Source organism: Dendropsophus ebraccatus, chromosome 5 (genome assembly GCF_027789765.1).
Source record: "Dendropsophus ebraccatus isolate aDenEbr1 chromosome 5, aDenEbr1.pat, whole genome shotgun sequence".
In the NCBI taxonomy this organism is placed as follows: domain Eukaryota; kingdom Metazoa; phylum Chordata; class Amphibia; order Anura; family Hylidae; genus Dendropsophus; species Dendropsophus ebraccatus.
In genome coordinates, this window is record NC_091458.1 from 159,939,708 (window position 1) to 159,956,366 (window position 16,659).

Consider the following 16,659-nt stretch of genomic DNA (forward strand, 5'->3'; position numbering starts at 1 on the left):
AGATAAGAATAGGCCATCTGAAGGCCCCGATTTTATAATGTTTATTACAATGCCTCTGTGTCATCACTACTCTGCTTGTTATGTGCCCCGGTTAGTGACTCTCGCTTTCAGCTTCACACCGCTCCACTTACTTGCTCTGTGCTGGTGTTTCTTTGCTGATGATGTCTGTGTCAGTGACTGCTCAGGGGCCTTGATTAGAGCTGCTCCTGCCCGATCTTCCTAAGCTTCCACAGCAGCAGCTTAGGAAGATCGGGCAGGGGCAGCTCTAATCAGTCACTTACATACAGACACAGCAGCAGCTTAGGAAGATCGGGCAGGAGCAGCTCTAATCAGTCACTTACTTACAGACACAGCAGCAGCTTAGGAAGATCGGGCAGGAGCAGCTCTAATCAGTCACTTACATACAGACACAGCAGCAGCTTAGGAAGATCGGGCAGGAGCAGCTCTAATCAGTCACTTACTTACAGACACAGCAGCAGCTTAGGAAGATCGGGCAGGAGCAGCTCTAATCAGTCACTTACTTACAGACACAGCAGCAGCTTAGGAAGATCGGGCAGGAGCAGCTCTGAGCAGTCAAAGCTGCTGCTGTGTCTGTGTAAGTAAGTGACTGATTAGAGCTGCTCCTGCCCGATCTTCCTAAGCTGCTGCTGTGTCTGTATGTAAGTGACTGATTAGAGCTGCTCCTGCCCGATCTTCCTAAGCTGCTGCTGTGTCTGTAAGTAAGTGACTGATTAGAGCTGCTCCTGCCCGATCTTCCTAAGCTGCTGCTGTGTCTCTATGTAAGAGAGAGATCGGGCAGGAGCAGCTCTGAGCAGTCACTTACATACAGACACAGCAGCAGCTTAGGAAGATCGGGCAGGAGCAGCTCTGAGCAGTCAAAGCTGCTGCTGTGTGTGTGTAAGTAAGTGACTCTTCAGAGCTGCTCCTGCCCATTTCCACCATGCTGCTGCTGTATCTGTAAGATGTATGTCAGTGTTCCCACCATGCTGCTGCTGATATCTGTAAGATGTATGTCAGTGTTCCCACCATGCTGCTGCTGTATCTGTAAGATGTATGTCAGTGTCCCCACCATGCTGCTGCTGTATCTGTAAGATGTATGTCAGTGTTCCCACCATGCTGCTGCTGTATCTGTAAGATGTATGTCAGTGTTCCCACCATGCTGCTGCTGTATCTGTAAGATGTATGTCAGTGTCCCCACCATGCTGCTGCTGTATCTGTAAGATGTATGTCAGTGTTCCCACCATGCTGCTGCTGTATCTGTAAGATGTATGTCAGTGTCCCCACCATGCTGCTGCTGATATCTGTAAGATGTATGTCAGTGTTCCCACCATGCTGCTGCTGTATCTGTAAGATGTATGTGGCAGTGCAACCAACATGCTGCTGTTGTGTATATAATATTTCTGTGGCAAGTGACTGCTCATCATTGATCATGGCCACTTCGTATCATTCCCACTGCGGTGCTGCAGTGTATATGCTAAAGATGTCTCTGGGACTGAGTCTGTTGCCAGGGGCTCTGATCACAGCTACTGACGTGTTGCACTGCTTTGTTCTAATGCGCAGGAACATCACAGAGGGGCAAGTTAGTGGAGCAGTTTTCCCTGTATTTTTTACTGGGTATGGATGTTGTCACCCAGCTTTCCCAGTATCCTGAGTGAACTATATAGGGTGTCCTCAAGCTTTTCCGATATCTTTACCTAGTATAGGGGTGGTCACCCACCTTTCCCAGGATCCCGATTGATTGTGTCTACAAGATTTTTTGGCATGTTTACTAATTCTCTGGTCGTTCACTGAGATGTTCTTTGATTCTGAGTGAAATATGGAGTGCTCATGAATCACAGATTGCTTTTTTGTATGATTCAAGGTTGAGGTCGTGCTATCACCCCTATGAGCAGAGTTTTATAGGATTCTACATATATTGCCATCTTTTATTGTATTGTAGTGTAGTGTGAAAACAAAGTTGCTCAAGGTATAAGTTATTCATGCACTTTTGATAATTTTTGGTTTCTACTAACAAAGAAACTTATTTCTTCTAATCTTTATGGCCCTATTCCACGGGTCGTTTAGAGGAGCAATATCGTTCATATTCGGCCGATATCGGCCGATACGAACGATATTCGTCCCGTGGAATAGAGTGCAACGATCAGCCGACATCGTTCATGTCGGCTGATCGTTGCAGTCGCTTGTTTTTCAACATGTTGAAAAACAAGCGACTGATATAGCAGCGATCTGCTGCCGTCGCTCCGTTGAATAGGAGCATCGGCAGCAGACTCTGCTATATCCTATGGGCTGCCCGGAGGATCTAGCGATCCCCCGGGCAGCCCCCCCGCAGCTCCCCGCCGCCCCACCCGCACTCACCCGCTCGCTGCAGCCGCGTTGAATATCGGCGGCAGCGAGCGGGGAACAAGGAGCAAACGAGCGCTAATAGCGCTCGTTTACTCCTCCAAACGACTCATGGAATAGGGGCATTAGTTTGCTGAAGACAGACTAGTGTTTTTAACATATCAGAAAACAATTATTGAACCATCAAAGCTGTTAAGTTGCGATATTTCTTTTATTACATCACTGAAATGAATGCTTGTTTTGTCTGTAACATACAACCAGTGTGTGTTTTCAAGCCTCTATGAACACTTTTTGTGTATAGCCTACTACCATTATGTGTTCTCCAGCTTCTGCAAAGTCTGAATCTGTGTTCTGTGTACCATGCCACCAGTTTGTGTTATCAACCCCTCGCGGTTGATTATCGCTCCGTGTACTAGGGCCCTACATCTCTTTTGTGCCTAGCCTGCTACCAGTAAGCGTTATCAACCCTCATTGGTTTCTAATGGCCCTATTCCACGGGTCGTTTAGAGGAGCAATATCGTTCGTATTCGGCCGATAACGGCCGCTACGAACAATATTCGTCCCGTGGAATAGAGTTTAACGATCAGCCGACATCGTTCATGTCGGCTGATCGTTGCAGTCGCTTGTTTTTCAACATGTTGAAAAACAAGCGACTGATATAGCAGCGATCTGCTGCGGTCGCTCCGTTGAATAGGACCGTCGGCAGCAGATGCTGCTATATCCTATGGGCTGCCCGGACGATCAGCAATCCCCCGGGCAGCCCCCCCAGCAGCTCCCCGCCGCCCCTCCCGCTCGCTGCAGCCGCGTTGAATAGCGGCGGCAGCGAGCGGGGAACGAGGAGCAAACGAGCGCTAATAGCGCTCGTTTGCTCCTACACACGACTCGTGGAATAGGGGCATAAGGCATAAGCTGTTTGGGCAGATGTCAGCTGTGCATGACTATTACACGTAGCGATGCATGGTCAGCTGCCAACAATTGTAGGTCTGAACGATAATCGGCCGAATTGGCCCGATTCGGCCGATTATCGCTCCGTGTAATAAATGCAACGATCAGCCAATGACAACGATCATTGGCTGATCGTTGATATAGGTTAGAACCTATTTTTGTCGTGCGCCGACCGCGCACCACTGCATGTAATAGCGGTGCACGGGCGGCGACTAACGATATACATTGCCCATCCACGTTCCAGGGCCGCTCCTGCCGTCCGCTTCTCCCGGGGTCCAGCACGCTCTCTAACTTCACACTGGCCTGTCAGCTGATAGGCCGCTCAGCCAATCACAGGCCGCGGCGGTCCCGCCGCTGACAGGCCGCGCGCGGGACCCCGGGAGAAGCGGACGGCAGGAGCAGCCCTGGAACGTGGATGGGTAATGTATGCCAGTTTAGCAAGGGCTACAAGGACATCGGTAACGATATTCTTGCAGCTTTTGCTAAACGATTATCGGGCTGTGTAATAGGCCCAGTAAACGAGCGACGATCTAGCAGATCGCTGCTCTTTTACAGGTATTATCGGGCCCCCATCGGCCCGTCTAATACCACCCTAAAGCAACAATGAGCCGATGATTGTTTCATCAGCTGATCATTGTCTCTATTGCATGGAGCGATAATCCAATTTGGACGATTATGGCTCTGTGAATTTACAGCATGACAGAAAAAGTATGAGATAATGAGAGAGTGTATGATCAAGGTGTATGTATATTAAGATGGACAACATAACAGACAAATAGAGAGCATTTGAGAGAGAGTATGGTCATGGTTGATGTACAGCATGACTGACGACAGCGCAATATAGGTGAAAACAGAGGATTGGAGGAAGAGTGAAATATTGACGAACAGCATGAGAGACAGCGTAACAAAATGGAGAGCATGAGAGACTGTATTAGGGAAGCATAAGTACTGCATTCACATGTTCAGTAATTTTCACGGATTGTGATTGTGGGCTGCTAGCTACCTCTGTGATCCGTGCAAAATAGTCAGTTTTTCATCCATTTTGCATCCGTGTCCGTTTTTTCATGGAACTGTTTTACAGCATTTTAAATTAGGTTGATTACATCACATCCGTGTTCTTCACGGATGAACACGGATGTCACATCGGTGTTATCTGTGAAAAACGTGGATCTCAATGATTTCGATGGGGAATCCGTTCCGTGCTTCCGTTCTGAGTAATGACATGTCCTTTTTTTAAACGGAACAGATCACGGATCCATGAAATCACAGAACGTCTAAATAGCCCAATAGAAAGCAATGGGCTGTAAAATTGTCTGTGCACACGGATCCGTGAGCATGGACAACTTCTCGGAATGTGTGAGTGCAGCCTAAAGCCTGACAAACAGCATACAAGAAGATAACAGAGCATCACATATAGACCATATGAGAGAGGCAAACAAAGAGAATTGAAAGAGCATAATAAAATGATAGGAGTGATGGAGATTATTTTATTTAGGTAAGAGACAGATTGATAGTTAGCCGGGGAACATTATATTTTCTATTTTGTAAGGGTGTTGAATGGATCAAGTCTATAACAATGAGGGGAAGAAAAAAATATGTATATTCTAGAATAGAAATTGATTATCATTTATTTTTCCACAGTGGGGGTGGATAAACAGTAGTTATATATTCAGGCATCCTTAGATTTAGCAGTGCTGAATGAGCAACATCCTAATCCCCCAGATGTAGCAGAGTGGAATTTTTCAGATCCAATTCCTCACTAAACCCAGATGAAGCAGAGCTGATTCAAAGCTAAGTCCATTTACATGCTTTGGATTTGAAACATGAGCAACATTCTCCCCTTCTGTAGCAGCAAGCAGGAAGTGTATAATGTGCAGAAGATGAGCTTGTAAACAGTATAGGTGGATGGATAAATCAAACTACTGTGCTATGATTCTGAACTTACTGATCAGTATCTGGGGAGCATACTATAAACTAAAAGTCTTATCATTTGTTTTGGGCAGAAAATAATCGTTTTTCTAGGGTTGGGGGCATGGGGGAAAGTATATTTACCATATTGAAAGAGTCCCACTCTGTACTGTCCTCCTCTGTGTTATAAAGCTGAAGAAAACATAGGGGACAGCAATACACAGTGGGCTGATGCTGGTTGGATTCCGGCATGTGGAGGGCGGGGCTTCAGGCAGGGAGCAGTTCATTTGAGGTTGTTAGCAGGGGGGGTGGGTTATACCATGATCTCAGCTGTCTCGGAGCATTTATAAAGCTGTGGATAACAGAAAGGACCACAGTACAGGGTGGGAGAATGTTGTATTATCACAATGAGAGAATCCCACCCTGTATTGTCCTCCTCTCTGCTAATAAACAGCTATAGAAAACATAGAGGAGAGTAATACAAGGTGGGATGAAGCTGATTGGCCGCTGTCACATGGGGGGCGGGGCTTCACGCCAGAGCTGTGCGCGTTCATGTGAGACAGACAAGCTACTTCACTTCAGGAAAGTACACGCCCCCAAGTAATGGCTGATGAAAAATCAGTGAGCAGCACATCCAGGGGAATATTGGGGCTCAGGAGCTGCGGATTTGTGCCAAAATTTGCACAGAGCCTAATCTAAGGTAGCACTATGTATTTATGAATTTTTATTTTTTTTCGCAAAACGACAGGTACACTTTAAGCATTGGTGCAGCAAAGTATACAAGGACAGATTTATTAGTACAGTAACTCTTAGCCAGTATAAGTTTAGACAGGAAAATCTACAAATACGACAGCGGCTCATGCCATTTGATTAAAGTTTCAATGACCTCGGTTTTTTTTCCATTGAAATGTTGCTGTACTTTTTGATGCAGGAAACTGTCCTCAAGCTTTGCCCCTTCCCCAACAAACCACAAATAGAAATCTGCTCCATGGACTGGGGCAGCACACAGAATCAGAACAATGTGACTTGTGGCTACCTCTTCCGCTGACTTACCTTTTATCTAATGCGCGTAATACTTTTGCAAAAACTTCCAATTCACAGAACTCACTACCAAGCTGGCAAAGCCGACCTTGCTGGTAAAGCTGGGGAAATAAGATAGGGAAAAAAATATTTACAAAGTGAAGAGAAGGTATTGGGACAGTTAGCAAGATGTACACTTTATTAAAGTATAGAGCCAAAAAAAAAAAAAAAAAAAAAAAAAAAAAAAAAAACTAGATCCTCATTTGAATGTTCTTAAAGTGGCTATATGACAAGCAGTTTTACTTTTTTTTTTTTTTTTTTTTTTTTAAATCCCTTCAGCTGGCGGTGCAGGGCCAACAAGTGCGTGGTTTCACCATCCGGCAGCTAGAAGCACCCAATGCTCTTATATAGCTGCCAAGGGAAGACATGAACATTCAAAGAGGGGAGGAGAGAGGAGAAGCCTGGCGGGTGAAACCATGCACTTCAGGGCTCAGGACCACCCCAATGCACCAGAAAACAAAAATATAACTTTTTCCCTATCCACAGGATAGGGGAAAAGTAAGAGATGGTGGGGTATCGCGCGGCGATACAGCCGCAGGTACGGCACATGACTTGTGGCTAGGAAAGTGCTGTACTTTTTCTGGTGGCTCCATAGGAATGAATGGAGCCGCAGGACACTTGTTGTACCTGCAGCTCTATTCATAATAAAGAAACCCAGGGCCCGCTTTCAACCTCTGGTCCCCCCAGGGAATGCTAGATTGGGGTCCCTGTGCTGCCAGAGTCAAGTACAGCACTTTGTTATTGCCAGTAGCTTCATAGAGAATGAATAAAGTGGCGGGTCATATGCCGACCCATGGCTCCATTCAAAACAGTCAGGGTGCCAATCAAGGGATCCCTGGGCAGCCCAGAGGCCAGACCTATATCACCTGTGAAAATCCTGCAGGAAGTGGTGTATTCTCTCCAGTCTGACACAGTGCTCTCTGCTGCCACCTCAGTCCATGTCAGGAACTGTCCAGAGCAGGAGAGGGTTTTCTATGGGGATTTGCTGCTGCTCTGGACAGTTCCTGACATGGACAGAGGTGGCAGCAGAGAGCACTGTGTCAGACTGGAGAGAAAACACCACTTCCTGCAGGACATACAGCAGCTGATAAGTACTGGAAGGCCTGAGATGTATAAATTAGAAGTAAATTACAATTCTATATAACTGATACTTTATTTGAAGACTTTTCTCCTCAGGGCTCCCCCTTTAACACGATAACACAGGCATGCTTCTGGAAAATAAACACCCCTCTTGTATTGTTGGTGTTGCACCAGACAGGGGAGAAAAAAAAATAAAAATCTCAAGCAACCATGACAGAAGACAGATACAAGGCTCCAATCACCACAAGGACTAATGTAACCGGCTATGCCTGATACTCAATTCATCATAGGTAAAATGACTACCATCCTGTAAAATAAAGCTTTGCTAGAACCAAGACTAAGAAATCATCATTTGCAGGCCGTAAAAAAAAAAAAAAAAACAAAAAAAAAAAAAACAAAATGGAAGTCATCTGTAAAAATGCCAACTAAGGCTGGGTTCACACTACCTTTTGACAATCTGTATTTGCATCTTTTTAAAGTACACAAAAATAAACCATAAACCAGCTCCTGTGTAACAGATAAATGGGAGTCGCCTCTATTCCACCTCCTGTTCGCAGCCACCAGAGATGGTCAGGAGAGATGAGCGCAACTCAAATCATGACCGAGTCTGACTGTTCTGCATCTGAATACCGGTGGCTGAAGTTGGATGCAGCCCGAGTGTCTGGACCAGCAAGACCAGTTAAAGTCAATGGGAGTTGTGCTTTAGTAAGGACTCGTTGCGGCACATAAACATCCACCCAGACGATTCATCTGCCTGAAACAACGTGTGATTTTTTTGTTTTAAAGGGTAGCAACCAATCACAGCTCATTTATAGAAAAGAAAGCAGAGCTCCGATTGGCTGCCATCTGTCTGAAGCCAAAGTCAGATAAAGTCCCTGGCCCAGATTTGTATATGTCTTCATACAGCTTTATACCTTACCGTAAAAAAAAAAAAAAAATGCAGCCATACCTGGGATATATACACAATACAACTATTAATGTCTTTAAGGTTACAAACTCACTAGTGGGATCCGCAGCGACCCCCGCCCTGTACACATGGGCAGACAAACTCACAGCAGGATGCGTATCCCGCTACGAGTTTGTCCGCAGCCCGCCCCGTTTACCCCCGCCGGCTGGAGCGTATACATCACCTGGTCCCCGCTCTGTGAGTCTTGGGCAGAGAGCAGCAGCTCAGAACTAGGGCAAGCCCTTGGCTGCTTCCTACTAGTCTGTAATAAGGACCATACTTTCTCCTAGAAGTAATCTTATATAAAGGGGAGTGACAGTATTTGGGCAGGGGAGGCCAGGCCAGAGCTGGAAGAGAACGGGAAATTCTCTCATCAGCAACAATTACCCGGCAGATCCAGCTGAAATGGATGAGAGTCTGTACCCAGCGCTCCAGCCTGTGTGACCCCGGGCGCCCCCATCACCCTCTATGTCTGACACATTGTGTTATCGCACTTTGTTCCTGCTTTCTAGCACCTGCTAATTATCAGGACAGGACCGACAACTATCCGGAACGGTCTCTGAATGGGGGGACACATGTGCTGACCACAAGGGAACACCAAGTCCAGGTTCATCGAGGACATTCTGCTCTATGTCAAACAGAAAATTCACATTTACACATGGTTGGTTTTTGTATTTTATAATCTGGTCCTAGGGGGATTCTCAAAGCAGTATATATATTCCAGCAATTACAGTAAAACCAGAAGTGTGTCACATGTACCATTCCTTCTGTAATTATTCTTACAGTCCCCAACAGGCCCTACTACACTCGGCTGCTGTCAGACTAACAGGCCCATAATCCCACGGCTGCTGTCAGACTAACAGGCCCATAATCCCACCAAGGCCCATAACCACACTCGGCTGCTGTCAGACTAACAGGCCCATAATCCCACCAAGGTCCCATTACACATGGCTGCTGTCAGACTAACAGGCCCATAATCACACGGCTGCTGTCAGACTAACAGGCCCATAATCCCACCAAGGCCCCATTACACACGGCTGCTGTCAGACTAACAGGCCCATAATCCCACCAAGGTCCCATTACACATGGCTGCTGTCAGACTAACAGGCCCATAATCACACGGCTGCTGTCAGATTAACAGGCCCATAATCCCACCAAGGCCCCATTACACACGGCTGCTGTCAGACTAACAGGCCTATAATCACACCAAGGCCTGGCTCCTTTTACATTATGTAATCTTTAGCCGCGGCCACAAACAAGCAATCACAGAGATCAGCGTTGGTTTGCAGTGCCTTTACAAGGAGAGCTTAATCGTGTGGCCGGGCCGCATCGATGATCACTGTATCGCTTGTGCAGCCATTAACATTGATTATACGATACCGTTTACACAGAGACGTGCTGCCAACAATAGGTGTTAATGTGATCAGCTGACGAGAGGGCGTTTTCCTGCTCACTCACTTTTACATGGGCTGAATGAGCCTTTCAAGGAACGCTTGTTGTCAATAATCAGTCTGTGTAAAAGGCCCTTAAGGCACTGGTCTATCAACTGTGCAACTACATTGAACATTATGGATGTTTATCTGTAGCCGTCCACATCAGCATTGGGGATCTGCGAGATTATGGTCCGTACAATAACATGCCAGTATTTTTTTTGAGGCACTGATCACGGCCCTTTTTACGGATCCACAGCACCTTACAGATGTGTAAAAGGTTCTAATACACCATCCGTAGTTACAGACCCATACTTCCTGACTGAATAAAATAGATGTGTGGAAAGGGCTTTAGGCCATGTTCCCACTAGGTATTAGGCTGCATTCACTGAGACTCAGTTACAGGCATTCCACATCCGTGTGGAACATGTAACGTGTGAATGCAGCCTTAGAACGGCCATCACTGTGTGATTGTAGCCCCAGACGGTGTTAACACATTTGCATTTTTGCTGAGGTCAGAGAAATTGTGGGAAAATGGTGCCATTGCAGAAGTCATGGTAAAACAGCACTAGTATTGCTCAGATTTAATAGAAATTGGGACCAAAAAAAAAAATAAAAAAAGAAAAAAGGGTTGTGTGAACACAGCCTAATAGGCCGATAAGCAGATGCTGGTCTGTTGGCTGCACGTTGTCCTGTGTAGATGGAAGAGCAGCCATTGTATGATAGAAAAAGTAAACGCCAAAGGTTTATTAGGCCCTGACCACCCAATAAAGCAATGTGAAGGCTCAGCAGACAAGTGCTCATCCTATTGGTTGGGGGTCATGTGGTATAATTCTGATTGCATTATTCGTTTGAGATTTGCCACATATAACAAGCTAACATCTTTATAAACGGATATTTAAAAAAAAAAAAAAAAAAAAAAAAAAAAAAAAAAAAAAAAAGTTACATTGTCCACTTATGGAATGGCAAAGTCTTCTATTCTTGCCCGCCATTCACAGGCCGTATAAACAGTACTGCAGATTCCCATTGAAGATAATGGGATGTGGTTTTGGAGCTACATTTTTCCGGATATCTGCGCAGAATACTTGCAAAGCCAACACCAAAATCCATGTGACATTCTGTCAGGAGAACCGGGCCCAATAGCTTTATCAATGACGACTTCGTCCAACATGTCTGCTGCCAGATCTGATTCTACACAGAACCAATGACCTCCATTTATAAGGAGATTTTACCAGTACTCCATAGATGGCGGATGTCATGTCAGAATATAATGGAGTCTATGGGACAGGCAGGAACTTTAGGCGGAGTCTGACGCTCGGCCCCCAACTTGAAATTCCGCTGCCTATTCCGTAGTGGGACCGTACCCTAATCTGGGATTAGATTACATATACACAGAGAGGCAATGTATAAACCCCTGAGGCCTCACGCATAGAAGGTACTGGAACGCTTATAGGAGAGAACTTCATGGTAAAGCATCCAATCGTCCACGGCATCATTTTAAAAAATTTTTTTTAATTTAGTTCTAGATATTTTGTCAGGTCCGACGACAATATGTGTCAGGTAACACTGCGGCCATTTGGGAGCTCACTGCATCATAGCTCAATCTAAGAATTATGAAGCAGTGTTAGTCCAGTGTGTGGCCTTACAATCCCCAGTGTACAAAGGGTATGTGCACACTAAGGAATTCTCGCAGATTCCTTAGTGTCTGTGAGATACTTAGGAAATCCTCAAAACACGACCTGACGGTGAGGCCTGGAATAGAGAAATGCTGATGTAAACAAGTTCCTGGCAGGCTGTATCTGCAACTTTGTAATACTGGGAGGGTTCATCTGAGGTCAAGTTGCTGATAAACTCGCTGTGATTATCCCTCCCAGCATCACAAAGTTGCTACTCTAACACTGTCAAAAATTCCCACAAAAACGATATATGTGATCCCCTAAACCAGGGTCGTAGTCAGCCAGTCCACCTGCCTTTTCTTCTTAAAGGGAACCATTCACCCCGTGGCCCCCGGCAGAAACTGACATACAGTGACATAAAGGTCAATATACTTACCACATCGCTCCCGGTCCCGTCCCGAAGCCCGTTGTTGACACGGAGAAATCGACGATTCTTTTTCTCGCGCCCATTATGGTAATGAGCGCCGCCGGGTCCGAAGTCCAGCCTTCTCCCCGCCTCCGACACTTGATTGACGCCAGGTCCTCTTCCTCCTCGTCTTCTTTCTTCTCGCCGGATCCCGCGCAGGCGCCGTGACAGTCGTTTTCGGCACATGCGCAGTTCACAATTGAAGCCGCTCCGCAGCTTCACTGTTTACTGCGCGTGCGCTGATTTGCTCGAAGACCGTATCCTGTTTACCGCGCAGGCTCAGAAGAGGTGACGAGACCATCACAGCGGCGCCTGCGCGGGAATTCGGCAGAAGACTGAAGACGTCAATCAAGTTCCAGGAGGCGTGGATGGGCGGCGACGAGAAGAGGACCTCATGAATAAGTTGGACTCGTCCGTCGTTTCCTATGGACGTTGGACTCATCTCATCTCATTACCATAATGGGCGGGAGAAGAAGAATCGGCGATTTCTCCGTGTCAACAACGGGATCCGGGACGGGACCGGGAGCGATGTGGTAAGTATATTGACCTTTATGTCACTGTATGTCAGTTTCTGCCGGGGGCCACGGGGTGAATGGTTCCCTTTATGGAGGATATTGTATAATAAGGGTCTAGTACTGACATCACATCTAGAGAGTCCATCTAGTATATGTGCTGGGAATATTCCTTCTACATAGAACCGATCACTTTTTCCTTTCTTAGAACGTGTAGCCTTCTGTATTTCCCTTCAAGTTCACCTCTGGGGCTAAAACTAAGCTGAGACTTCCTGTTGTGTCTGTGGTGATAAGAGGAGGCTGCAGTAAAGTGATCTGTACAGCATTGCAGCGTCACACAATGTTTTACATTCATCTCAAGGGGACAGGGTGCATATTGTCATCTATGTCCATGAGTCTTGATGTAAAGCATGTCACTAAATGCTGTTAAGAACAGCCCAGGCAATATGGCCGCCCCAATATCAATCTACAAATTGTGAAATACAAAAAAATTCAAGTCAGAAAATAGAAACAGATTAGCGTAAAAACACAACTTTTAGTATCTGACTAATTAGTAGAGATAAGCAAACCTGGAGCAGCTGGAGTCGATCCGAACCCGATCATTCGGCATGTGATTAGCGGTGGCTGCTGAACTTGTATAAAGCTCTAAGGCTATGTGGAAATCATGGATATAGTCATTGGCTGTATCCATGTTTTCCAGACAACCTTAGAGCTTTATCCAAGTTCAGCAGCCCCAGCTAATCACATGCCGAACGGTCGGGTCCGGATCGACTCGAACCTGCTTCACTCATCTCTACTAATTAGTAAAAGAAAATTTTGGTGAAACATTCCCTTTAAGGGGTCCAGTGGGTGGAGTCACTATGGGCTGGACTCTTTAGCATAGAAAGAGAGAATATCTGACACCTGGCTCACCCACCACCCATATGGACTCCGGTCCAACACTAACACTGTATAGCAGCGGAGCTGTGACCGGAAGACAAATACGTCCCAGAAAGACGACCTTTTAGTATCTGATTTTAATCAATATAAAGATTTAGGAGTCACAGCCCCTTTATGGTGCGTTCACACCTACAGGATCTGCAGCTGAATTTCTGCAGCAGATTTCATTTAAATAACTGAACACAGCATCAAATCTGCTGCAGATCCTGTAGGTGTGAACGCACCCTTACACAGGATATTCTGGACTATTCCCCTTGATACAGTAATACTGATGAGCCCCCCCATCTGTGTGACAGTGCTGGAGACCACCACATTATTCTACACAAGTCACAAGAACACGGCCGTCTATGGAGCAATAATACCGACACCCAAACTGCAGCCCTGATGCTGAAGGAAACTTATTACTGTGCATTGTGATCCTGATAGGTGTCCCTGCCAGCTCACCGGGCAGGACTGGGCGCAGCAGAAGTGCTGACACAACCAAGTGTCACCTGCCGCCACCATAGTGGAGAGCAAATAATCCAACACCACCTAATATACCTGGGATACAGGGAGGCCTGCAGGGGCACCAAAATACACACCACAAGCTGCACCGTATACCCCGGCACATGTATACACACCACAAGCTGCAGCGTATACCCCGGCACATGTATACACACACACAAGCTGCAGCGTATACCCCGGCACATGTATACACACACACAAGCTGCAGCGTATACCCCGGCACATGTATACACACACACAAGCTGCAGCGTATACCCCGGCACATGTATACACACACACAAGCTGCAGCGTATACCCCGGCACATGTATACACACACACAAGCTGCAGCGTATACCCCGGCACATGTATACACACACACAAGCTGCAGCGTATACCCCGGCACATGTATACACACACACAAGCTGCAGCGTATACCCCGGCACATGTATACACACACACAAGCTGCAGCGTATACCCCGGCACATGTATACACACACACAAGCTGCAGCGTATACCCCGGCACATGTATACACACACACAAGCTGCAGCGTATACCCCGGCACATGTATACACACACACAAGCTGCAGCGTATACCCCGGCACATGTATACACACACACAAGCTGCAGCGTATACCCCGGCACATGTATACACACACACAAGCTGCAGCGTATACCCCGGCACATGTATACACACACAAGCTGCAGCGTATACCCCGGCACATGTATACACACACAAGCTGCAGCGTATACCCCGGCACATGTATACACACACAAGCTGCACCGTATACCCCGGCACATATACATATACATATACATATACATATACATATATATATATATATATACGCACACACACACACACACACACACACACATTATCCATGTTCCCGGCACACACACACATTACACATTATCCATGTTCCCGGCACACACACACACATTACACATTATCCATGTTCCCGGCACACACACACACATTACACATTATCCATGTTCCCGGCACACACACACACATTATCCATGTTCCCGGCACACACACACACACACATTATCCATGTTCCCGGCACACACACATTATCCATGTTCCCGGCACACACACATTATCCATGTTCCCGGCACACACATTACACATTATCCATGTTCCCAGCACACACATTATACATTATCCATGTTCCCGGCACACACACATTACACATTATCCATGTTCCCGGCACATTAGACATTATCCATGTTCCCGGCACACACACATTATACATTATCCATGTTCCCGGCACATTAGACATTATCCATGTTCCCGGCACACACACATTACACATTATCCATGTTCCCGACACACACACTATACATTATCCATGTTCCCGGCACATTATCCATTATCCATGTTCCCGGCACACACACTATACATTATCCATGTTCCCGGCACACACACATTACACATTATCCATGTTCCCGACACATTATCCATGTTCCCGACACATTATACATTATCCATGTTCCCGGCACACACACATTATACATTATCCATGTTCCCGACACATTATACATTATCCATGTTCCCGGCACACACACATTATACATTATCTATGTTCCCGGCACACACACATTATACATTATCTATGTTCCCGGCACACACACATTATACATTATCTATGTTCCCGGCACACACATTATACATTATCCATGTTCCCGGCACATTATACATTATCCATGTTCCCGGCACACACATTATACATTATCTATGTTCCCGACACATTATACATTATCCATGTTCCCGGCACACACACATTATACATTATCCATGTTCCCGACACATTATACATTATCCATGTTCCCGGCACACACACATTATACATTATCCATGTTCCCGGCACACACACATTATCCATTATCCATGTTCCCGGCACACACACATTATCCATTATCCATGTTCCCGGCACACACATTATACATTATCCATCTTCCCGGCACATTATACATTATCCATCTTCCCGGCACATTATACATTATCCATCTTCCCGGCACATTATACATTATCCATGTTCCCGGCACATTATACATTATCCATGTTCCCGACACATTATCCATGTTCCCGGCGCTGTCACCTTGTAGTAGACGTCGAACTGTATGTTCTCGGGCAGGCTGCGGATGTCCCTGCGGGCTCGGCTGTAGTTATCCACCACCGCGGAGATGGCCGTGTTGTACAGGGTCTCCGGAATCCACTCCAGCTCCACCGCCGCCATGTCTGCCGGTGCCCGGTGCTCCCCCCTCCTGTCCGGTTACTGCAGCGGCCCGGTACCTCAGCCCTCCTCCTCTGTGACAGCTCCCGCCCGTGTCTCCGCTCCCTGCACGCTCAGCCTCCCCGGTGCCCGGCCGCTCTCTCCCAGCTCCGTCATGCAGCGGCGCCGCTCTCTTATTTATTCTTATATGCCAACATTTAGCTTTCTATATCGCCTTCATCAGGGAACGTAAGCGGCAACGGCGATGACGTCATGACGTAGTGGCGTAAGGGGAGGGTCAAGGGTGAGCTGGGTGACAGGCGGGTCACGTGGGCTGTGATGCTGCTCTCTGTCCTGTGGCGGGAAATCTCGCGTCTCTTCTCATAGGTTTACATGTTTTATTCCCCCCCACAGCCTGGCAGCAGCATATACACGACAGGGATTCCTATACCGAGAGCAAACACGTCCTCTGCGGCACTCAGGGGGGAGAAAGGTGCAAAACAGGCCATTAAACCAAGATCAAGTGGTGTCAGAAAGTGACAGAGCCTTCCAGTACTTATCAGCTGCTGTATGTCCTGCAGCCTTCCAGTACTTATCAGCTGCTGTATGTCCTGGAGGAAGTGGTGTATTCTCTCCAGTCTGACACAGTGCTCTCTGCTGCCCCCTCTGTCCATGTCAGGAACTGTCCAGAGCAGC

The 16,659-nt window shown here is 46.7% G+C and overlaps 1 protein-coding gene across 2 annotated transcripts in view; it reads right to left on the reverse strand.

Moving 5' to 3' along the window:
* The window catches only part of APPBP2 (amyloid beta precursor protein binding protein 2), a 33,497-nt gene extending 17,256 nt beyond the window's left edge, over window positions 1–16,241 (reverse strand). For both annotated transcript variants that reach the window (XR_011363241.1, XM_069971777.1), the window contains exons 1-2: window positions 15,850–16,241; window positions 6,247–6,335 (exon numbers count right to left, since the gene is read on the reverse strand). Coding sequence is in view for 1 of the 2 variants with exons in the window: in XM_069971777.1 (XP_069827878.1) it covers window positions 6,247–6,335; window positions 15,850–15,987 (227 nt within the window). In the remaining variant the exon portion in view is untranslated. The remainder of the gene's footprint in view (window positions 1–6,246; window positions 6,336–15,849) is intronic.
* Between the last annotated feature and the right edge of the window lie 418 nt (window positions 16,242–16,659).